We start from the raw sequence: 25,537 nt of genomic DNA, 5'->3' as shown, positions 1-25,537 counted from the left end.
TTTGCTGTTAGTCTGCAAATGTTAGTTGATTTCTGCCTGATCACACGGTCACTTACGTAGGTACTGCAACAAGTCTGCTCTACCGAGAGTCTATTTTTCCAGAGAGCCCTCTTCCTTATAGCCATTCCGTTTCCCTTCTGATTGTAAGTTGGAAAGTCAAATGCATGTATATAAAACAGCAGAGCTCGCTCTGCCAGGGCACTTGGTAGGAGACCGTGGAAAGTCTGTGGCGTCCCTAGCGGAACAGGGTGGAGAACGTGTATCCCAAACTTACTCCCCATTTTTCCTCCTTCCTGCAATCTTTGAGGCAGTCACCATGTGACCCACAGAATCCCAAACCGGAGCTTCCCCAGACATTTACAGATTACGTGCATGTTCATAATGATCACAGACGTAGGAACAGAGACGTGCTCTTTCTGCTGTAAAAAGGGCTGCTCTGGCTCAATTTCCTGGACTTTTCGATCCAGTAAAATCATACATTGTATGACTCAAGAGAGCTGTCTCAAAGGGGGTTAAACTCCTTGACGCAAGGAACTGCATATTCTTGCATTCAAGTCGATTTCAATGAGTTGAAAAACTAAAAGGATGGAATGTTTGTGACAGACCAGGGTAGAGTAGAATCTTGTTCACAAACCAGTGCAGAATTCTTAGAGAAACTGGCTTTTGGATGTCACATTTCCTAAAAGGCATGGAGCGCAGGGTGTGGTTTTAGGACCTGGACGTTAGGAACTTAAAAGCACAAATCTATTCATTTCCCAAAGAGGGAGCTTAACTTTATGGTAGCATTTATTGTGACGCGGCATATAATTTTGTAGGGAAATGAATCAAACCTTATTCAGTTTTAAATATGAAACATTAGCCCTTCTCAGCTTACTCCTTATGTTATTTGAGTTACAGAAGTGAATGTTCTGGCAGAAAGTAGGTTATTTTCAACAGTGAATTTGTAAAGCAAACATTATTCTAAAAGGAGCAGTTCACTTAGTTAATTGTATTCATTCATAATTTTTTGTGTGCTCCAATAACATATACAAGTGTGGGCACTTTTTTGGTTGGCGTTTTTAAACTAAATGTTCCTACACTGGGCTTCTGGAGACACCATTGTAGACGCTTGAAGAAATTTTTTAATCTAAGCTTATTTAGTGTTCTACTTTTTCAGATTACTTTTTATTCTCTTACGTAATACAGTATCTTGTTTCCGAACTTTCTTTTTCTCTCGTATCTTAGACTATAACAAAGTCGATTTCTCCATTAGCGGAATGATAATTAGTGAAATAACAGTGCATGTGAATGAGTGTTCCTTGACTCATCCATCCGCCCATCCTCTCAGTGCATATTTATTATCACCTGCCAGAACCATGCTCCTCTGTTTGTACAAAGGTGGACCCGAGGAGACACCCTCTTTGTGTTCGTGGGGCGGTAACCGGGGGGGTTGGCAGAGATTAATCAAACACTCAGGCAGCAAACACAGCACTGGGAAGAAGAGGGGTGTCCACCTGAGATGGAGGTTCAGAGGTCGCGGAGCCACCACCCTGAGACCCGGAAGGCCACGCTGGGGGGGGACTGTTCGCTCTGAGAGTGAAGGGAACTGGACACTGTACGTGGGACAGACGGCTCTGAGAGGAGCATCCTGGCTGCGTGTGCAGGACCGCCGTGAAAGGCACCGTCACGTCTGGGGCCCACGGTGCTGGGAGCACGTTGCGGGAGGCCAGGAGGGAGCAGGTACGGCCAGTAACGGGTGGTGATGGGGCAGGGGAAGGGAGGTGACTAGATCTGAGGTAGACTCAGCGATGAAATCTGCAGGGCGTGGTGATGGGCTGGGCGTGAAGGGGGCAGGAAGGAGACGCGGGGAGTGGGGTCTGCCCCTGGGCTGGCAGTGCCTGACGGCTGTCAGGGATGCCGGGCAGTTTGTGGTGGGTGCATGTTCTGGGTGGGAGGTGCATGGGGCCAGCGGAGAAGAGTCGGGGTTCACATCATTCACCACGCACTACCAGGCATGCTGGCCACTCCCAAGTGCCCGGAGGTGCTGCTTGCTTACACTGGGAGGTGAAGGCCATGTCCCTGCCTCCCCTGGGACAACGCCATGCACAGCCTACCAGCTGCAAGCAGCTGCCCTTGCGTGGAGCTCCGGCCAGGGCTAGAAGGGGAGAAGTCTGCGTTGGCAGAAGTGACAGGCATGCATTATGGAGGGTCACCTACAGAGTCTAGACGGTGAATGGAAGGCGAGCAGGACCTGGCGTGTTGCAACCCCAGCTCTGGTGGCAGCACAGAGGGGTGACCCAGCACCGGACACACAGGGGGCACCGAGAGGAACTGCAGAGGATGGGGAGACAGGCCAGACACCCACGGGACCACGGGCTCCAAGAAGAGGGAGGGGAGGGATGCCAGATGCGGCTGAGACTTCCTGTGAAGGCTGGGGCCTGTCCTCGGGGGTGGGCGGCCCTGCAGTGATCACGTTTAAAGGAACCAATGCCACTGGAACCACTTCAGTCTCGTATCTTTGCACCAAACGGTGAGGACTGGCTTAAAGGTAACAGATGAAAATGTGGTGGAGTTTTTTTTTAAAAGAAGCTAACTTATGCTACTGGTTTTATTTAATCCTTACTTTTTAATTGAAGTAGAGTTGATATAAATGTGTTAGTTTCAGGTGTACAGCAAAGTGATTCAGTTATACATATGTGTGTGTGTGTGTGTGTGTGTGTATGTATTTTCAGATTCTTTTCCATTACAGGTTATTACAAGATAGTAAATACAGTTCCCTGTGCTGGACAGCAGGTCCTTGTTGCTTATCTGTTCTGTGTATAGTGGTGTGTATCTGTTCATCCCAAACTCCTACTTTATCCCTCCCACACCCTCTCTCCTTTGGTAACCAGAAGCTTGTTTTCTGTATCTGTGAGTCTATTTCTGTTTTGTAAATAAGTTCATTTGTATCATTTTTTTTTTTTTTAAATTTCAGGGGTAAGTGATACCATATGGTTGTCTTTCTCTTTCTGACTGACTTCACTGCGTATAGTAACCTGTGCTGCTGCAAATGGCATTATTTCATTCTTCCTTATGGCCAAGTCATAGTGTGTGCGTCCAAATAAACGGACTTCTTTATCCACTTCTCTGTCCGTGGGCATTGAGGCTGCTTCCAGGGCTTGGCTAGTGTACACAGTGCTGCTGTGAACAGTGGGGTGCAGGCATCTCTTCAAGTTAGTTCCCCCCAGGTATACGCCCAGGAGTGGCACTGCTGGGTCATACGGTAAGTCTGTTAAGTTTTTTGAGGAACCTCCATACTGCTCGGCACAGTGTCTGCACCAACCTGCACTCCCACCAGAGGGCTCCCTGTCCTCCACACCCTCCCCAGCACTTACTGTTTGTGGGGCGATACCTCACTGGAGTTTGGATTTCCGTTTCCCTAGTAATTAGTGATGTTGAGTGTCTTCTCGTGGGCCTACTGGCCACCTGCACATCTTCTTTGGAGAAATGTCTATTTAGATCTAAACCCATTGGTTCAATTGGGTTGTTTGGGTTTTGATATTGAACTGTTTGAGCTGTTTGCAAATATTTTCTCCCGGTCTGTAGGCTGTCTTTTGGTTTTGTTTATGGTTTCCTTTGCTGTGCAAAAGGTTTTCGGTTTAATTGGGTGAGTATTATGCTACTGATGTTGAAATGAAAGGGGCTACTGTGGATCCTGCCCCTCACGGATTCTCTAGTTGAAGATCTGTCTTCTCACTAAGGTTTGTTTGTAACCCCAGACGAACCGTGGGGGAGCTTCTGTGGTCCTCAGTGGGGATGCCCGTGCAGGGTGGTGACAACGCGGAGTCACCGCACGGCCACAATCCCGCTGGAAGTTGGAGACGCTGCTTTCTTCTTTCAACTCTCATGCTGTGAACGCGTCCCTTTGCATGGTCTGTTTAGTGCCATGGGCTTTTTTGGTCTGTTCTGTTGCCTTTTCTTGCTTTTTGCTGGAGATATTTTCTGGTTAAACTGGCCCTGAGCACAGTCCGGAAGGGCTGCACTGTGCTGTCCAGTGAACGGACGTGGCTACATCCTGTCTGTTCAGGGATGAGTTAGGGGGCTGTGGGCTCTGAGTACACTGTTAAGGAAGCAATAACGTGGTGCACCCAGAAAAAGGGAGAGGAAAGTCGCTGACTTATACACAAGGCTGCCTGTGAGGTCCTGGTGATGAAGCTCTGAAAAGGTGGCAAAGTGGCTAAATGTGTGGTTTCTGAGACGAGGACAGATAAGAAACTCCAGGGCAGGCATTATTGCGAGGCTGAATGCTAAAGAAACTGACAGCCCTGCTCCCCAGGCTCCCCAAAATGTTTTCAGCTTGAGGTTTTTAAGCAAAGAAATATTACAATTATGAATTTATAAGAAACGTGTAAGCTTAAAAAAAAAAACCAAAAACCCAGAAATATACCAAAATAAGATTAGGTATTGGTTGGCTGACAAAAGTTGGGGACCAGAAGCTCCCAGGAATCTATGCCAGCATGTCCCCAAGAAGCAGCAATCCAGAATTTGCTTATTTGGGGTCCACAGGGATTTTATAAACCATAACCTCTGTGAATAATGCTCATTGCAGAGACCTCCACGCGAAGCGCAGGCCAGTGTTTGCTGAAGCTTGGAAGACAGTGGCCTGTGTGCGCATCTGAAAACAGGCTGTGCAGGACCCCTGACAAGGCAGCTTGTTCACCTGCAGCGTGTCCTCAGCTGCCGGTGTTACTGTCATTCGGGTTTGGTGAAGGCAGGAGAGCAAGAGACAACAGTCAGTCATTGGAAAGACAGTCTGTTCCTGACAGTTCCCAAGGGGAGGACCCGTCCCACCGCACGGGCCACGTGGGGAAGCCCAGGGCTGGTCAGGAGGCAGGGGAGCTGTGGTCGGAGCTTTGCTGTGCTTCCTGTGGGCCAGGCAGGCAGGGGGCCAGGCAGGCAGGGGACAGTCTTGGGCCTGGCGCGTGGGCTCCAGGGCAGGGGGTTGTCTGTGTGTCTGGCACCTGGCCCTGGGTGGTGAGGGCAGGGGGACAGTGGCCTGGAGTGTGAGGGCCCCCAGAGCAGGTGCTGGAGTGTGGTCTCTGGACCAGCTGGTTTGTGCAGGAAAGATACGCAGGTAAGTGGTTCACTCTAGGGACTGGCTACCCTGAGAGGGCGGCCTGCCGGGGCCAGCGTGGCCTGGGACGTCAGAGCATCACAGACAGACAAGAGAACACAAAGGCATGATTCAATCAAAGGCAAGCTGAAAAGACGGGGAGCACCGGGAGGGCAGAAGCCAAGGGTGTAGTTTTAGGAACCTTGAGTTTGAAAAGAAGTGTGATAAGAAGCTGGGGGCACCTGCCCTTCCAGGGAATAGCCCAGGTGGACACAGAAATAGGGAGCTGTTGGCAGGGGGAGAAGACGAGGGCGTGACCCTGGGCTGGGCGGCCCTGGGAGCCGAGCGGCGGATGGGGCCACAGGGCCATGGCTCCTCTGGGGAGAACCGAATCACGCCATAAAGTAGGTAGCGGCCGCTCAGGTTGCCCAGAGCCGCGGGGCATCAGCTGTACCATCATAGAGTCACAGGAAAGCACACTGGACTCCACCCCCTGACCGCTCTCCACCCGGGAGCGTCAGGCCCGCCCTCACCTGGCTCAGCACCCGCCCCTCCCTGGGGCTAGAACCGTGCTGCCCTAGACGGTGGCCAGTAGCCACTCTTAGTTTACTTTTAAATTGATTTAAATGAATTAAGTTTAAGAACAGAATTTTTCAGGTGCACTAGCGCTATGTCCGTGGCTTGCCAGGCCCACATGACTGGGGGTCGCCACGTACAGAAGATCCGGTCATCACAGGCAGTATGTTGGATGGCCCCGCCCAGGGTGCTCTGCGCTGACCACCCCCACGGCCACCCTCCTTTCAGTCTGTCCTCAAAGGTCAGCTTCTCCGCGAGCCAGGCCGGCCACTTCATTTAAAGCTGTCACCCTCCGTCAGGACGCGTCCTGCTCTCACCTTCTGTGTTTATCCGATCCCCCGTCTATCGTACTCACGCACTTTCTTTATCATTTGTCCCACCCCCTGAGTGTTTCAGGTCGACGGGAACAGCTGCTTCTGGGAGGTTATTTTGCCGCGATGCCTAGAACAGCACCCTTGTTGAAAGAAGGGGTCTGAATGCGCTCATTGACTGACTTACACTTAATGTATCACGTGTACTTCTTTTCCAAAGAAAACAAAAACCCCTTGATGTCTGCTCTATACAAAGTGAAAACCTCAAATCAGGGGGTTCCTCTTTTAACCACCCCTGCTGCCCGCTTGGTATCTGTTTATTTTCTCAGAATGAAAGTTCTTTTTTTCTTGTTCCAAAGTGCTCAGAGCAAGTTCCCACCAGACCTACCCCATTTCATCAAAGCGTTTTCCCCTCTGAAATCCTCCATCAAACGCTTGGCGTGAGCGTTCGGGACAAGATGCTAATCACCCAAGGGGTGCTGCCTTTCACGCCCCGGGGACACCCTGGGTGATTAATAGACCCAGGACGGCCCAGACCTCCTTTCCCACACTCGGCTGCCCAGAGGAGAGACAGACAGAAAATACGCTGCTCCAGCAGCAAGTGAACACGGTTAAGGGGTCTGTGTTCTTGCCTGGCTTGGAAAGCAGGTCTCATTTCAGGAGGGATCCCACACGCGGAAACGCAGGGAGGCGCTTGTGTAAGGCGGGGTGGCGGGGGGGGGGGGGCTGTTGGCCCTGTGTCTTCTGTCTGAGCGGGGGCTTGCTCTCCGCAGGGCTCCAGACGGAGCACAGCGCCATCTTCGTGCTGAGGGCAATGCTTTTGTTCTTGCCTGGATTCAAATGCCTCTCAACCAGCTTTATCAGAAACACGTAGCATCCAGAGACCTGTGAGGACTCTGTCTCGCAGTCCAGGAAGTCAGAGAACGGCCGCTCAGTGTCACCCTTTCTCGGGGGACTGTCTTACCGTGGACGCCGCGGCTAGGCTGTTCTCAACACCTCCCTGGAGTCACTGTGCTATGACTTTACTCACTTTTTTAATCTGGTTCTCTTATTTCAGTGCAGTTTTCCTGTGACAGCACATTACTTTTTCCCTAACTTCATTCTTTGAAATTTCTTTTGAGGTAGTCAGCTTACAATGTCCTGTCAGTTTCTGGTATACAGCATGTTTCAGTCATTCCTTTTCAGATTCTTTTTCATTGTAGGTTAGTTACTACGAGATACTGAATGTAGTTCTCTGTGCTCTACAGTAGGACCTTGTTTATCTGTTTTATATACAGCAGTTTGTATCTGCAAATCCCAAACTCCCAGTTAACCCCTCCTCACTCCCTTCCCTGCCAGCAACCACACCCGACTTCATTTTTAATAATGAACCAGTGATGAGAATTTTGTGAGGCCCGTGTCCTCAGGTCCACGTGTGCATTTTTAGATCACGCACAGGGTTGTTCTTCCTTGTGTTCTCTTGTGTTTTCAGAACATGGGGCTCTGTGGAGTGTCTTGCAGACTGTTCTTTTTGCTTTGTCTTGACAATACAGATCCCGGTGTCAGTCGGTATCACGTGCAGTGGTTTCCAGAAGTCTGCGCCCACAACACATCCGCCGGGCTGGAGGCGTCCTCGGGCACGACCCAGGTGAGGGGTGGCCGTGATGCTGGAGTGTCACTGAGACTCACCGGATCTGGGTGTAAAACTGGACAGAGAGAGGTGCGAACTCCATGTCCAGTGGGTCCGTCGTTCTCACCATGTAGCTGTGGGACAGGTGACTAGGTGACACCAGGAGACAGAGGTCACACGGTCACTCACCCCTTTGTCCCTTCACAGTGCCACAGGGGGACTGCCAGGGCTCAGGGCTCATGCTTCCAGTCTCTGTGTGTTCCAGCTTAATTGCACAAGAGCTCTGAATTACTTTCTGAATTCTGACCTGGCACTAGGCCTAATGTCTCATTTCCTCAGTGAATTTCTGTACAACAGTCACTGAGCGTCTTGCTTTGTTACGTCCCTGACTCCCGCCCGCTCATCCAGGTAGGGAAATATATGGCCTGTCCTGTACACCACACACCGACTTTAAGGTCTATTAAAATCCTTGGGGCCAGTAACTGTCAGGATGACTCAAGACATTATTCCAAGTATTTTGGGGTAATGCAGAAGTCATGGCGCAGAATCAACCAACAAAATGTTTCAGAGGGCGTACCCGCTGTCCGTGACAGCAATGCCTGTGTAATAGATCACACAGTAGAAACTGTCTAAAGACATGGTCCCCAGGGTACAAAATATTGACGTGTGATATTTAACAAGGCAGTTTACCTTCTGTACATTTTCTAAAGCACCCAGTACAGTGTTTTTAGAATCGTATCTCATCACCTAAGCAGGCAGATAAAACAGATCCCCAGGTTTGCAGAAACACACAGCCTAGTGCTGGGTTTGACTTGTCCCCACTTGTGGTCACCAGACTTAACTCCTTAAATCCTTAAGCTCTTCCCAGACTTTGTGCCCTTTGGTTAAAAAAGATCGAAGGAAAAGAAACCCTTTTAAGAAGGGAAACCCCCTTGAAAAGCCGAGCAAGGAATAAGCAGTGGCGGCAGGGCTCAGTAACCATTCTGCGGGCAGACGGCGCGGCCGGGGAACCGTGAGGAAGCCGGCTTATTGTCACCGGGCTGGCCAACCCCGGGCTTATCTTCAGGAGCTCGAAGATGACAATCATCATTTACTGAGTGTACCTAACGTGTCAGGTAGAAATAAGAGTCAGAATCCGCAAAGAGCGCCCAGCTCAGGGCTCGGAACTTGCCTGTTTCCATTTTTAAACGGCGCTTAGACCCACGTAATTCAGGCGATGGCGCGTCCGCGGCGCGAGGGCCCCTGAGATCCCTGCGAGGCGGGTCCTGAGAGGCTCCCTCTGGCTCCCAGTGTATTCCCGTACGAAGTGCTGAAGGAAAGAGGCTGGGGCTGCGTCCGGGTCACTTGGCGCGAGTGCTGCCCGGCCGTGTGTGCCCCCCGCCCCCGCCCCCGCCCCCGCCTCTAGCGCTCAGGGAAGGACGTGGCCCCCCTTCTGTTTTCACTCTGCTCTCACGCTCTCCCCTCACCCACGGTGCTGTCTGGCAGGGACCCCAACCTTCTCCCCAAGGGTCCCAGACACGTTCCGCCTGCAGCTTTCGCACGTGTCCGCGGAGCCCTGGTAACTTACGCCGCAGCGGAGACGCGGAACCCAGCAGGCCCCGAGGGAGAAACCTCGTTACGAGCTTGTTCCGAGTCTAAACGTCGCCTTTCCCTGTTAGTGTAACGTTACATCCTGAGCCTCCTACTCCTCCGAGGTTGAGTCTGGCTTTCGTAATCCTGTTTAATCACTGTTCCGGCGGGAAGCAATCGCCGCGCTCCAAGAAGGGGAGGAAACACACACACTGCTGAAGAGCATCTTCATTTTCTTAAGGAAAAGCGTAGACCTGAGCCTGTGTCTCAGAGGAGCCTGAGTTAGCGTTCTTGTTTTTTTCTAATGGCGCACCGAGGATTGAACCCAGGACCCTGTGCATACTAAGCACACACTCTATCACTGAGCTAGACCCTCCCCACCACGTTCGCTTTTTTATATTAGAAAAAGCTAGGTTTGTATTTCCAGTTTTACACCACCGCCCCCGCTGCTGCCAACTCCCGAACACTGGTGTGACGGCTGCTCGGATGTGGCATCACCACGGCCCTGTTCGTCTGGGGAGGCTGTGTCCCACCCCGTGGGAGCGTGTGGCAGCTGTAACTCATCCAGGCAGGGCCACCGCCTCCCCTGCGCTTTCTACAGAAGCCAGGCTGCACAGTCCGTAGCAGGAAAGCCACCTTGTTGGAATACGATTTCCTCCCATGAGAGTTCGTGCCAGCGTATTCTCCCTCTCTCTTGCTCCAGGAAAATTACATGATTCTCCAAGATCTGTCATTTTCCTGCAAATACAAGGTGACCGTCCAACCAGCGCGGCCGAAGGGCCGCTTGAAGGCGGAAACCGCTTTCTTTACGACTCCGCCGTGCTCCGCTCTCAAGGCGAAAAACCACAAGCACGTGAGCTGCCCCGGAGAAGCAGGTCCGTTTCCCCCCAGCCCCCAGGAGGGCGTCTGTGATGCTGGCCACTGACCTTGTTCCCAAACCTCCTTTCACAAGACCCTCAAAACTAAAAGTACCACCCCCTGTTTTTAAACATTTTAAATTGAAGTATAGTTGGTTTACAGTGTTGGGTTAGTTCTTGGTGTACAGCACAGTGACTGAGTTACACGTGTATTTCTTTTCCTATTCTTTCTTATTATAGGTTATTACCTATTATATTACATACTGAGTATAGGTCCCTGTGCTGTACAGTAGGACCTTGTTGTTTGTCTATTTTATATATAGTAGGTAGCATCTGCTAACCCCAAACTCCTAACTTATCCCTCCCCTACCCCTTCCCCTCTGGTAACCAAAAGTTTGTTTTTTATGTACTTACTTACAAAACAAAGGCACCCCGCTTTCTAAGCTGCAGGGCGGTAGCCGAGGTGACAGGTAGTGTTGTGTGAAGGCAGGCATCACTTCATGATTCCAGCAGCACTGGAAAGACGTCCTTCCCTGGCACTACTATCTAGAAATGAAGCCAAATGTGTCTACTGCTTGTGCACATTTCACGTAAATTATGTCATTTTTATCCTTACCAGGGGAGTTATCTTCAGACGTTCCAACATCACCCCATGCCCTACCCTGTCTGGATCTTCCAAAGCTCCTTTCCTACATTGGGACAACTATCTCAAATGCAGTCCCCAGAATCCTAGAAACCTGTGGCACCTTTCATATTGACCCTTCTCACTGCAGTCACCCCTGTGCTGTAAGAAAGGGCCCAGTCCTGCCAGATCGCAAAATTCCTTCTCCTCCTTCCATCTCCAAAGCAGAACTCTGGCCTGGAAGGACTTAGCACAAAGGCGCCGGTCGAGGCTCCTGCTCTACCCCTTACCCTCTCGGTCGCAGAGGGGCCCATCTGACCCCGAGCTCACGACGGAGGATGCATGGCCTCCACCCTAGCCCCCGAGAGTGGCTGCCAGAAATCCGCAGGAGGCCAGTGACACGGCCGTGTCCCATCGCTGTTCGGTCCTAACCCTGGTTTTTCCCTCTTCCTGCTGGTGCAGGTCACGTTCATTCCAGGGGTCCCGCCAAGCCCGAGAACCTGTCTGCCTCCTTCGTGGTCCATGACGTGAACATCACAGGGCACTTCTCCTGGACAATGGCCAAGGCCCACCTCCTCCAGCCCAGGACTGGCTTCCAAGTGACGTGGGCCGAGGTCACGACTGAGAGCAGACAGAACAGCCTCCCCAACAGCATCATCTCGCAGTCCCAGATCCTGCCTTCGGTGGGTGCCCTGGCCCCTCAGGGGTCCCGCCACTGGGACCGTCCTCGGGGTTCCTCAGGGTCAGAGGCGGCTGTTTCTGTCACGGGAGCGAGGGCCACGTGACTGAGTGTCCGGTGTACCCTGTCTTCCGACTGTGGTTTTGCGAGTATTAACAAGTGTTACAAACCATCGTCTAGGTCAGTTCTCATTATCACAGCCAGCTCGTCAACAGACTCATCCTGTCTCTGTGGTCTGCAAGTGATTTAACCGTTTTCTTCCATCTTTGTTAACCCCGTGTCCCTCAGGTCCACGTGGACGTGTCCTGTTTGAAGCGTTATATTGGGGGAAAACAGCTCAAAGAAGCTTGTTCTTTCTCTTCCTTTCCCCTTCAAACTGGGCCAAAGCCCATAATGAGTTGGCCTGTCTTCCAGGCCACTTAATTCCTTGGCTTGGGGGGGAAAAAAAAACAAACACGTGTGGGCTTTTACCCTCTCTAAAAATGCCCTTAGAATGTGCAACTCCTGCTCCAAAAAGGAAAAAATTCCATGGAATTAGAAAGTAATTATTCTATGTATGGGTATTAGGTTTTATTCAATTTTGAGAAAAATGTGTTGGCCTAAAAATAAACATTTTCAGCTAGGAGCATTGACAGATATTGTATTTTAAGGAACGCAGTTGGCTCGTTCACTGAGATTTGGATGATCAACAATTCACATCACAAGATGTGCAGAGGAAAACTTGAAACCCTGGGAAAGTCTTACGCTGAGGAATAAAAAATGCAGTCTGCAGGGTGAGCCCTGAGAACCGGCCTCTTGGCATGCTTTAACTCTGCCCAGGGCCTTTGCTGCCGGGCGCTGGGTGCTGACACAGCCGGGCAGGATCCTGGCCCACGGGACACACATTCCCCCAATTATGCAGCGGCGGAAAAAGCAACCCGTCCTGCGCTGACGGGACAGAGGGAGAGGGTCACGGAACAAGAGGCCCTTGTGTGTGGGGTTTTCCAAAGGTCCCTGATGAGGGTCTCCCCTTCTGCCCCGCCCCCAGGATCATTACGTCCTGACAGTCCCCAACCTGAGGCCGGCCACCCTCTACCGCCTGGAGGTGCAGGTGCTGACCGCGGGCGGGGAGGGACCCGCCACCATCAAGACCTTCCGCACCCCGGACCTCCCGCCTCCAGCGGCTGCGCACCGTGAGTACCGCCCTGACCCCGCCCCGGCCCCGCCCCCACTCTGGCTCCACCCTCACCCCGCTCTAGCCCCGCCCCCTGCACCTGGACATTCCTGGTGAAAAGCCAGAATAGATACGTCAGTGCAGGTTCCTACGAAGAGAGCACTCTCTGTGTCTGAGCTCCTCTCTCCCACGTGGGCCTACTTCCGGGAGGTTATTACACCTCCCTGGGAGCCTGAGTTGTTCCTGGTGCCCTGCCCTCTCCTCCCTCTACTTCCTTTCCACACTTCCGTTTTTTCCCACATAATGCATTCTCTTCCTTGTCTTTTAATCATAAATACAGATGGGGGCAGAAAAACCTACACTCTCATAGTAATCTTCATTTTTCTTTTAAATTAGGATTTTCAAATAGGACAATATAGGAAGTCATATTTTTGCTAAGGAGCTTATGTTCTTTCTACAGGTATCTGAGTAGTCATCTAAATTAAGACTCTGACCCAAATCACTCTACTTGACTTACTGCTAAATCAACTAGATTACAAAGAGCTGTCACCTATTCTTTTCAAAACAGTGAGCCTCTTGTTGGTTTTCAAATTATGTACTTTGTTAATTTTTTCCCCAGCTTAAAACTTTAAAAAAAGCCATGGCAAAGGGCTGTGTGTTAATAAAATTGAGACGTCACCCTAGTTTTACTTCTGTTGATGGCTCACATTTGCCCCCGTGGCTTTTTACACTTACAATTTAAGGACACATAAAACCACGGAGGGAGAGATTCGTGGCCCCTTGTTTGTAAGGGCTGGCTGAATGCTGTCCCGATGTTCCCCCACTGAAATTCTGGGTAATAGAAGTATATGCTAATTTTTAAACTTTCTGAGGAACTACAGAGGGTTTTGGTTTGCTTACGTAACTGTAAACTTAAAGGAGCTTGCCGCCTTTCTCTTGTGGTTTTATGATTTGGGGGAGGGAACAGACGAGACGGGGAGGGGAAGAGGAGAGGCGGAAGGAAGGAACGCGCGCAAGTTCAGAGTCAGCACGGGAAGGACCGGACGGACGTGGACGCAGGCGGCGAGCCCGTGTCTGATGCCTCCTGCTGTTTGCTCAGCATTGTGACACCGCTGTCCCGTCACTTTCTAGGGCCCCACCTTAAGCACCGTCATCCCCAGCATTACAGGCCTTCTCCAGGAAGATACTGAGCTGCTCCACGGGGAGTCTGAACCGCGCGGACCTGCACGCTAGCGGGACGTCCAGGACTAGCCCGCCTCCCGGCGGGAGCGGGAGGTGCTTCCAGGGGCCTCATGCTCCCGTCTACCCGCGGTGCCCCCTCCTTCCGCCGGCCCTGGACGCACCTGGAAACCAGCGACGGACACCCAGCGAGCCCCCGGGGGTGGGGAGACCAGGCCTAATCCTGCCTCCCAGTGTGGCCTGGCCAACCCCAGTGCAGCCCTGCAGGTCTGACACGTCCCTGACCTGGGAGCCGCGGCTTCTCAAAACACTCCTGCGCAGCGCACAGTTTCCGCACGTCCGAGGTATACGCGTGTGAAGCAGAAAGGTACCAGCGAACGTTCTGAAGTTAAGTCACTGATTTGACTGGAAAACCCCACTAAGCTTAGACAGTTTTAGGGCCGACTTATTCAGATATTTCTTAAGATGCTTTTTATCACGTGTGATTTTTTTTTAACGGAAAATTTGTGACCTGTCATGTACCAATTAATTAGAACTTAACGAGCACCCGCTTCAAGCACCAAAGCTCCATTTTGTACGAAGGCAAGTAAGAGTTCTGAAAACGAGGATGAGCAGAACACATCCACAACAGGAGGGCGTCAGTCAGTGCTTTATGCTGCTACCCAGGCTCTGCCTTGGAGAAATTAAAATGCTTTTCTGGGGATACATTTAAATATTTCATCCTACAGTACGAGAGATTTCCCTGATACATTATTTATTTTTCCCTTAGTGTGGAAATCAGCTGCTGGTGTACTTTGTCACTTTCATGGATCGAAAACTTGACAAAACCTCTTGCTTGAAAGGAAAGAATCCCAACTATGGCATATTTTCTGATCTTTACTGAGACCTGCTTTTTCTCAAAGCAAGCTATTGGTTTGGTAGAAATTAAAATCTCCGTGCAGTAAAGAAAGGCAGAGGGGCCTTGATGGGTACAGAAGGACAGCTACTTACCTTTGATTAACCTTTCTTTACTCTTTGAAATCTATTATATCTTATTTGAAAAATGTTCCCAGGCTCTAAACCTTCCCTTCATAGCATAAACTCTAGTCAAAACATGTTGTCAATATATAGCATTGCAAGATACACTGGGGCAGCCCTAAACCCAGAAATGTTTAGTTTAATACAGTTTTTTCCTCCAGGAAATACCCATATATACATTTTGAAATAGGTGTATGTGTATGTGAGTCTGTATATGCACGTGTGTGTACATGCATATATGTACCTGTAAACATACACACAAACTCACACACACATATGCCTGAAGTAGAAATCACTTAAGGAACTGTTTTCACAGCTCACCAAGCTGGATAAAGATACGGTTCTTCTAAAGATCATGAGGACAATCTATTTTCCCCACCGATATTGGTTCTATGAGGAAAGAACAACTTATCAGAATCAAACAGTTTAATGGGAAGGCTCCCTCGTGTCATGCTCTACACAGGTCAAGTCAAACAAGGACATTTTCAGGATCGGTTTCCTTGGGTTTTCACGGCGGGACTTGGTGCCGGTCATTTTGTCGGGGCTCCTTAGAGCCAGCAGGTGCCCTGACCACTCCTGGCAGGTGGAAGAGGAGACAGAAGTTTGCTGTGTGAGGCTTCACGCTCTGTCTAAAAGCAGAGGCCACAGAAGACGCAGAGCACCTATTTCTATTGCTACATTCAGGATGCCTACCATTCAGGAACACAGCCTTCCTACCGTGGTCAGGGAAACCCCCTGGTTCCACAAGTTACATATTTTGAGTGGAGAGAACAGGAAATGCGGCCTTCATTTGAAACACCCCTGAGCTTGAGCAAACAGATCTTCTCTGAAACTACCATTTATTCCACTGCCACTGCCAGCACCTGAATTTCAAATTCTTAAAATTTCAAAAATGGAGACTTCAAATTATTGGCCACGAGTGTCTCTTCTACCTTAATTTGCCCTGAACAAATCCAGGTATTTGTGCCAGCAAATCTTTGTACTGTTGTATAGTTTAAAATGCAGGCATATATGCACAGATACAAAATATGATTAAATTATTAAGTAAGTTTACTTTTATAACATTTAACGATGTTTCTTTTTAATAGACATTGAGTGAATATATTTTTAGTTCAGATAAAGGTTCTAAAGCTTACACCTTCCTTGAAAAATCTAAAGCAGCTCTTATGAGCATTTAATTTTTCTATAATGTTCAGTAATTTAAATTTCATTAGTCTTATTGGAAGAAAAATGCTATAAATTAGGCAATAAAAAATGGTTCTTTTGTAAATTTCAGTCATCTTCAATAATATGCAAATGAGCAAAGACAGAATGACAACCTTCTGAATTTTTCAAATGTGACTGCCCTAATAAAAAGCTGAAAGTCTGTTTTTTATTTAAAACATAGTTTTAGTGGCTGATTCTCTGATATGTTTTACTGAAATTAGATGCATTTCTCTCATAAAAAAAATACAAAGTGATAGTAGTTACTCTCTAAAAAACTGAGCTCATGAGAAATATGCAGTCACCCAACACAGGGGCTCACTCAGTTTACATCGCGGCTTCGTGTTCTGTTTTTTGAGAGCATCCGTCCTCAGCGGTGGGCTGATCTGCGCTGCCCTGTGTTCTAAGTGGACTCTGTGGGGCCATAAACAAATGCGTGTCCCTTCACAGCAGCCGCTGGTTTAGTATGACATATTAAAGACAGTAAGGTTGATGACAGGTAATGTTTTAAATGCTTGTTAAACAAAATTCAAAGTTTAAAAATACCTCTCTGCCCCAGAAACCTGAAAGAACCTATAACCCACCACAGAGCCGGCTTTCTGCCCTCGGCACTGCTGAGATCTGGGGCTGCGTGGTCCTCTGTGGTGGGACATCCTGGGCACTGCAGGATGGTGATGCCAGGAGTGCCCCCCCCCCCCAGGTGTAACCAGCACCAGGTCCCAGACATCGCCCACCATCCGGGGGATGAGGGTGCCCCTGGTGGCGAATCGTTACTGAAGGATGAGAATCTGCCCTGGGTGGGGAACCGAGTAAACCGCAGGAGAAGCGACAGCTGGGAGGTTATCACACGTGACTTAAAGCCCTACGTGTACCTTTTATCTCCACTGAAAAAGCTGACGAGAAGGCTGAGCTTGGGGCTCGTGTCTGCCTCACAAGGACGCACGGGAGTTCTGTCCTACGGCTGCATCCCCGTCACCTGTGGTAACAGCGCGTTCACTTAGTGCCCTTCCTACGGCGGCGGCGGTGTGTGCCGTGGAGGCAAGTGTCCTCATTCCCGGGACTGCAAATCTCTCTAAATCTTGTTATGCGAACGTTCACATTGTCACCAGAACACAGAGGCTAAGTACCTGTTGCATGTACTTTAAAATTCACTTAAAATACAAATAAACGCGTAAAGAAGGCGACTCTGCTCTGTGGTTTTGCATGGACTCACCGTGTTCTGAATGTTTTACCAAGTTACACAGCTCACAGAGTAATGACCACAGGTCTGTACGCAGAGCTGTCATTACTTCTTGTTTACTTAATTATATTGTAGTGTGCAGATGACTGAACGGCTCCCTTCTCATCCAGACGGCTTATAGACACGTCCTTTAGAGTGGTCGCTTAAAGTCAATATTTATTTATGTATGTAATAAAAAAAGATTGATTTCTGTGTGTGTGTCTGTCATGTTTAGAGAGAAGTAATCTTGTAAAAAAGTTTGTAAAAAACAAAAAAGTATTGTAAATAGACACTTATCTATTGTAAGTAGATATTCCGTGACTTACTGTCTTCATGTTAGAGTTTGTACATACTGATTCCCTAATAAAGGATCTTTAAACCTGCCCAGGGGACTAGATTCCTTTTCTGCCTGAAAAAAACATACACACCCATTTTTTTTTCCATCTAAAAAGGAAAATTAACAGTTCCCTGTGATCTCAGGGAGACTTAACAAGCTCACTCCCCCTGTCTGTCTGAATGGAAGCTGAGGGCAGCTCAGCACCAGTCAGAACTTCCTCCTGACGGAATTATTTATGGTTCGACAGTCAACGCTTCAGAATTCTTTCATCGCATTTAAAACCACTACTGATGGTTTTGGTGGCATCTGCTACCAACAGTCTGATTTTAAATCACCATCCCCCCCAGAATAGAGCCGTAAAATGGAAGGTATGGGTCGGGCTAGTAAGCTTTCGCCCACATTCCTGTGTTTTCAGGCCATTGGAGGCTCCTGTGTCCAAGAGGAGGTGGGAGAGGTTACTGTGTCCCCCGGGCTGACACACGGTGCACCCAGGGCATCTCCTTGGGTGAATCAGAAGAATGCTGGCCCGTGAACATGAGGGGTAAAGTGTTACCTAGAAAACCTGGCTTATTTCTGCATAAATTCGCCTATTTATTTACGTATACATCTATTCATTAGAAATGCCCTTAGGTTCTGCCGTGGGCCTGGTCCCGTCCTGTGGGCGGGACCCTGACTAGGAATGGCGGGAGAGCCCTGGCTTTGTCTGCGGGGTAAATGATCCCTCTGATTTTCAAATGAAGAGTAAGCAGAGGTGACGACGACGACGTAGGGGGAGCCCTCCTGGTCCTGCCCTGGCTTTGACCCTTACCCTCCTGAGCACGGCGCTCCTGAGCACGGCTACCGAGGCCGCCCTGCTGCCTGAGCCCCGTCACCACAGAGGCGTCAGCCTGAATGACCCCCGCCCCGGACGCTCCCATGTCCCCGGCTGCTCCCCACAACTGCACGGCCTGCGGCCCACCTGCGGGCCCTCCACCCTCCAGTCTTGCACCTTCTCCTGCAAAGAGCAGGGCAACGGTGGGTCCCCCGCCAGAGGTCAGGCTGGAGGGCTACAAGAAAAACTCGACTTCCGCCACATGCTTTCCCCTCGGGCTACACTGTAAGGTCCAGGGGGCTGCTGGGCAGGTGGGATGCCACAGCAGAGACTCAGACCCAATGAGTATTTTTAACATTGTTTCTCTTGGGGACATGTTTTCACACAGATGTGTCCTGAGAACATGACTTTGCTCTAATTGGAGGACATTTCTATACACCAGCCACTGAAGGGAACTGTCACATGCAGAGACGGAGCTGTGACTGACAGAATTTTAAAAAGAGAAAGGATAGGGGCCCTCTTGTGCCATGAACATGGACGGTGCCTGTCCTTTCTCTGCCTCTGACCCCCAGTGCAAAGACTTTCCCTCTCCACGGATACTGTGAGGGTTGTAAATAGCTATGCAGAGGTGCTGCGAAATTCCAAAGAGAGAGAGAGAGTGTGTGTGTGTGTGTCTAAAAATGTCAGATAACTGGGGGGTTATCCCTAAATAATTTACTGCAACTAATAGGAATTAATTACATTTGCACCAGTACTTTCTGTCATCAATCCCTGGGGGTCACGGAACGTATTTTACAATAAGATGAGGAAAGTGAACAGCTCATCTAGGGTCTCTAAGAGTGAAAGGCTCTGATCTACGGACAACAAAGTAGGAGGAACTTGGCAAGGCAAAGACTAAGAATGACAACATTTACAATTAAGACATCAACGGTGGCTTCACCGGGGAATTCTACCAAACATACAAAGAAGAACTCATACCAGTCCTTCTCAAACTCTTCCAGACGACTGAAAAGCAGGGAATACTCCCAAACTCATTCTATGAAGCCACCATCACCCTGATACCAAAACCAGACAAAGACACTACCAAAAAAGAGAATTATACGCCAATATCACTGATGAACATAGACACCAAAGTCCTCACCAAAATATTAGCAAATAGAATCCAACAACACATAAAAAAGATTATAAATCATGACCAAGTGGGGTTCATCCCAGGGACACAAGGGTGGTTCAACATATGCAAATTAATCAATGTAATACATCACATCAACAAGAGAAAGGACAGAAACCACATGATCATCTCAATAGATGCAGAAAAAGCATCTGATAAAATTCAACACCCATTTATGATAAAAACTCTCACCAAAGTGGGTATAGAGGGAACACATCTCAACATAATAAAAGCTATGTATGACAAACCTACAGCCAGCATAGTACTCAATGGTGAAAAACTCAAAAACTTCCCACTAAAATCTGGGAAAAGACAAGGATGCCCACTCTCACCACTCCTATTCAACATAGTCCTGGAAGTCCTAGCCACAGCAGTCAGGCAAGAGAAAGAAATAAAAGGGATCCAAATTGGAAAAGAAGAGGTAAAAGTGTTGCTATATGCTGACGACATGTTACTATATATAGAAAACCCTAAAAGGTCCACACAAAAACTACTAGAACTCATCGAAGAATTCAGCAAGGTAGCAGGTTACAAGATTAACTTTCGAAAATCAGTTGCATTTCTTTACACTAACGATAAATCAACAGAAAAAGAAAGTAAAGGAACAATCCCCTTGAAAATAGCACCCAAAGTAATAAAATATCTGGGAATAAATCTAACCAAGGAGGTGAAAGAATTACACACAGAAAACTATAAATCATTGATGAAGGAAATTAAAGAAGACTTTAAAAAATGGAAAGTTATCCCATGCTCTTGGATTGGAAGAACCAATATTGTTAAAATGGTCACACTGCCCAAGGCAATCTACAGACTTAATGCAATCCCTATCCAATTACCCAGGACATATTTCACAGAACTAGAACAAATCATAATAAAATTTATATGGAACCATCAAAGACCTAGAATTGCCAAAGCATTACTGAAGGAAAAGGAAAGAGGCTGGAGGAATAACTCTCCCAGACTTCAGACAATACTACAGAGCTACAGTCATCAAGACAGCATGGTATTGGTACAAAAACAGACATATAGACCAATGGAACAGAATAGAGAGCCCAGTAATGAACCCACAAACTTTTGGTCAACTAATCTTCAACAAAGGAGGCAAGAATATACAATGGAATAAAGACAGTCTCTTCAGCAAACGGTGTTGGGAAAACTGGACAGCAGCATGTAAATCAATGAAGCTAGAACACTCCCTAACACCATACACAAAAATAAACTCAAAATGGATCAAAGACTTAAACATAAGACAAGATACAATAAACCTCCTAGAGGAAAACACAGGCAAAACATTATCTGACATACATCTCAAAAATGTTCTCCTAGAACAGTCTACTCAAGCAATAGAAATAAAAGCAAGAATAAATAAATGGGACCTAATTAAACTTACAAGCTTCTGCACAGCAAAGGAAACCATAAGTAAAACAAAAAGACAACCTACGGAATGGGAGACAATTTTTGCAAATGAAACTGACAAAGGCCTGATCTCCAGAATATATAAGCAGTGCATACGACTGAATAAGAAAAAAACAAACAAACCCAATCCAAAAATGGGCAGAAGACCTAAACAAGCAATTCTCCAAGGAATAAATACAAATGATCAGTAGGCACATGAGAAAACGCTCAGTATCACTAATTATCAGAGAAATGCAAATCAAAACTACGATGAGGTATCACCTCACACCAGTCAGAATGGCCATCATTCAAAAGTCCACAAATGACAAATGCTGGAGAGGCTGTGGAGAAAAGGGAACCCTCCTACACTGCTGGTGGGAAGGCAGTTTGGTGCAGCCACTGTGGAAAACAGTGTGGAGATTCCTCAAAAGACTAGGAATAGACTTACCATATGACCCAGGAATCCCACTCCTGGGCATATATCCAGAAGGAACCCTACTTCAAAAAGACACCTGCACCCCAATGTTCATAGGAGCACTATTTACAAGAGCCAAGACATGGAAATAGCCTAAATGTCCATCGACAGATGACTGGATAAAGAAGAGGTGGTATATTTATACAATGGAATAGTACTCAGCCATAAAAACCGACAACATAATGCCATTTGCAGCAACATGGATGCTCCTGGAGAATGTCATTCTAAATGAAGTAAGCCAGAAAGAGAAAGAAAATAGACTTACAGACACAGAACACAAACTTGTGGTCGCCAAGGGGGCTGAGGGTGGGGAGAGAGACTGAGATTTCAAAATCGCAGAATAGATAAACAAGATTATACTGTATAGCACAGGGAAATATATACAAGATCTTATGGTAGCTCAGAGAGAAAAAAATGTGAAAATGAATATATATATGTTCATGTATAACTGAAAAATTGTGCTCTACACTGGAATTTGACACATTGTAAAATGATTATAAATCAATAAAAAATGTTAAAAAAAAAAAAAAAGAGACAAACGGTAAGTGTGAAAAGTAAGCAGAGGCACTGAGAGGGCATTTATAAGATGCGGAGAATAGGGCAGAGAAAGAGTAAGGAGGAGAGGAAGTGGGGAGAGACCTGTGACATCAGGACGCGATCACTGAAGACTTGCTGGGAAGATGCCTGCGACGTGTGGACCTGAGGGAGAACCAGGGGCTGAGGAAGCCTGCTGTCCAGCCTCACCATGTGCATTTCGTTTCACGGTCTGCTGATCTTCTTAAAGAAGCCATGTGCAATTTTAAGAAATAATAAAGGGAGGAGGAGGATGAAGATGGTGGAGCAGGAGGATGCGGGGTCCTACCGCTTCCCACAAACACATCAAAAATACATCTACATGTGCAACTGTTCTCACGGAAAACCACCCGGAAACTGACAGATCTCTTTAACACCAAAGCTCCAGAAAGATCCCCCTCCCAGACTTCAGACAGTACTACAGAGCTACAGTAATCAAAACACCATGGTGTTGGCACAAAGACAGACATGAATAAATAGAACCAAATAGAAAGCCCAGAAATAAACCCACATGCCCATGGCCAATTAATCTGCAACAAAGGAGGCAGGAATGCACAATGGAGAAGAGACAGTCTCTTCAGCAGGTGGTGCTGGGAAAGCTGGACAGCTGCATGTAAATCAGTGAAGTTAGAACACTCCCTCACACCATACACACAAATAAATTAGGTCTTTATGCCATTCTGAGTTTAAGACATGACATCATAAAATTTCTACAAGAGAACATAGGCAAAGCATTCTCAGACATAAATCATAGCAACATTTTCTTAGATCAGTCTCCCAAGGCACAAAAAATAAATGCAAACATAAACAAATAGGGCTTAATCTATCTTAAAAGCTTTTGCACAGCAAAAGAAACCATAAACAACACAATCTACAGACTGGGAGAAAGTATTTGCAAATGATGGGACTGACAAGGGGTTAATATCTAAAATATACTAATGGCTCACACAGTTCAATATCAAAAAAAAAAAAAAAAAAAAACAACCCTATGTAAAAATGGGCAGAAGGCCTAAAGATATTTCTCCAAAGATGACATGCACATGGCCAACAGGCACATGAGAAGATATGCTCAGTAACACTAATTATCAGAGAAAAGCAATTCAAAACTACAAGCAGATATCACCTCACACCAGTCAGAATGGCTGTCATTCAAAAGTCCACAAATGATGAATGCTGGAGAGGCTGTGGAGAAAAGGGAACCCTCCTACACTGTTGGTGGGGCTGTAGTTTGGTGCAGCCATTATGAAGAACAGGATGGAGGTTCCTTGAAAAACTAAAAGTAGACTTACAATATGATCCAGCAATCCCACTCCTGGGCATATATCTGGAAAAGATGAAAACTCTAATTCAAAAAGATACCTGTACCCCAGTGTTCCTAGCAGCACTATTTACAGTAGCCAAGACGTGGAAGCAACGTAAATGTCCACTGACAGATGACTGGATAAAGAAGATGTGGTGTATTTACACAACGGAATATTACTCAGCCATAAAAAGAATGAAGTGTGGTCACCTGCAGCAACTTAGATCTAGAGATGATCACACTAAGTGAAGTCTGACAGAAAAAGAAAAATATCATATGATATCACTTCTATGTGGAGTCTAAAAAAAAGAAACAAATGAACTTATTTACAAAGCAGAAACAGACTTACAGGCAAAACAAACCTACGGTTACCAATGAGGAAAGAAAGTGGGGGAGGGACAAATTAGGACTACAGGATTAGCAGATATGCACCACTACATACAAAACAGATAAACAATACGGATTTACTGTAGAGCACACGGTATCTCGTATTAACCTACAATGGAAAAGAATCTAAAAACACATGCATCTATTACTGTCTCACTGAATCACTTTGCTGCACATCTGAAATGAACACATTTTAAGTGAATTATACTTCAATTAATAAAAAGGAGTAATAGATTATTACCCTACAACTCCATCCAGTTCCCCCCACTGGTAACATGTCCAAAGCTACAACGTCACAACCAGGAAAGTGACACTGACACCGTCCTCAGAGCTGATTCAGATTTCCCTGGATTCACACGCACACACACGTGTGTGTTTAGGTCTATGTGGTTTTATTACATGTCTACATGCCACTGTGTTTTAAGCAAAAGACTGTCTAAAAGATAATTACTTGAAGAAATTCATTTTCAGGAAGTATTCATATGTTTGCAATGGAATGCCATTTTTTTATGCTGATTTTAAGTTCCATGCTATTGAAATGATCAACTCAATATGCCTTTGATCCTGTCTTGAATTTCAGGCAATGGACTGTTTTCCTAAAGGTGCAGACCTAACACGTCTCTCTAGAGAAGTCTGTCTTGTCCAGTGAAACTAAATTTCTGTGTTAAGTAAAACCCACAGATTTGAAAAGCCATTGCACAGACTGAGAGGAATTCAGATGCATATTTACGGTGTAGAAGTGGCTTTTACGGAGGGAAAAAAAGGGAGATGGAAATTCATTACTGCTTAGAAAGTTAGACACTGTCCAAAGTAGGAAACAGATTCGCGTTTCAGGCTGACGTACCCCTTAAAGATGCATTTTGAACAATCAGCTCCAGTTACTAGCGCGATCCTCACCCTGGCTCGGATGCTTCCTAAACTAGCTGCAGTTAGAGCCCCGGGGAGTCTTTACTACCATCTTCTGGCCCCTTTAGGTCTGGAGTGAAGGGTGGACATCAGGGCTGTTTAAAGGGTCCCTGCGTAATGCTAATACGTGCCCACGCTGAGAACCTCCAGACCGTGAGGAGGTTCTGGATGATAAATGTTGTGAACATCCTGCTTGCAGAACTGAAGAGGCAGAAGTCCTGCGGAAGCATCACATCCTGACTGAGCCAGAGCGACCGCAGCTTTCGCCCCCCCCCCCCACCTTGTGCAGACCTGAGTGCGCAGGCAAATATACCAGCTGGGGACGGGGGTGGCCTGTCCTACAGACAGACGCCTCTCGTTCAGTCTTTTGGGTGCAACTGAGAATTTACTGTGGGAAACACTGATAAAACACGGGGTTAGTCAAACAGACTTGTGGACATTCTTGTGTGTGTGTGTTAGCAGAAATGACGTCTCTTTCCTGACTGCTGTGAAAAAGCGTTCAGAGAGACAGCTTATAGTGATTTAAATGCAGTCCAGGACAGCCCGTTAGCGCCGAGCAGTCGGGATGCTTCCAGCCCCAGAATGTGCGCGATCCCAAACTGACTGTGGCTGACCCTGTCACCCCACGTATCTCCCCCCTCATCTCAGACAACAGCCCATCCCATGCGGTTCGGTTCATGATGACTAATGGAAACCAGCCCTCATCTCTCCGTCGGGTGGACCTGTGTGGTACCGTGCTGGGTCGACTGTAACACCCCCACCCCCACCTCTCTGTATTTCACTAGGGAAACAGCTGAAAGAATTAACCTCACAGCTAACATTTGGAAGGCTAAATCACTGTGAAGCACTTGTGAGTGTGCTACCTGCAAGAACTCACTCATTTCTACCACCATCCCGCGGGGCTGGCAGCATCTTCAAGCTGACAAGTACGAGACAAATCGCTTAAGTCAACTGCCCAGAGCAGGTGCCTAGCGATGTCCAGAATCTGAAAGCAAACCCAGGCCACGAATGTCAGCATAGCATCCTTGCCACTAACCACCAAACTCTCCTGCCTGCCAGCCTGTCTTCCACAAACTCAGGTTACAAAAGGTGCCATCTAGTCTGTAAATAAGTAAAC

At 47.6% G+C, this 25,537-nt stretch overlaps 1 protein-coding gene and 1 long non-coding RNA gene across 8 annotated transcripts in view; one reads left to right on the top strand and one right to left on the bottom strand.

The window, feature by feature from the left end:
* ANOS1 (anosmin 1) overlaps positions 1–17,449 on the top strand; it is a 170,402-nt gene extending 152,953 nt beyond the window's left edge. Inside the window, 5 exon segments of the mRNA XM_032475311.1 lie at positions 7,491–7,585; positions 9,840–10,011; positions 11,078–11,298; positions 12,322–12,466; positions 13,579–17,449. Of these exon segments, the coding sequence (XP_032331202.1) occupies positions 7,491–7,585; positions 9,840–10,011; positions 11,078–11,298; positions 12,322–12,466; positions 13,579–13,637 (692 nt within the window). The 3' untranslated portion in view covers positions 13,638–17,449.
* LOC106730316 overlaps positions 1–25,537 on the bottom strand; it is a 482,615-nt gene that overhangs the window by 30,043 nt on the left and 427,035 nt on the right. The gene's annotated exons all lie outside the window — the stretch shown is intronic.

The sequence above is a fragment of the Camelus ferus genome, chromosome X, assembly GCF_009834535.1.
Source record: "Camelus ferus isolate YT-003-E chromosome X, BCGSAC_Cfer_1.0, whole genome shotgun sequence".
NCBI lineage: Eukaryota > Metazoa > Chordata > Mammalia > Artiodactyla > Camelidae > Camelus > Camelus ferus.
The sequence above is the reverse complement of the archived record's forward strand: the minus strand, read 5'-3'. Positions and strand labels throughout refer to the sequence as shown.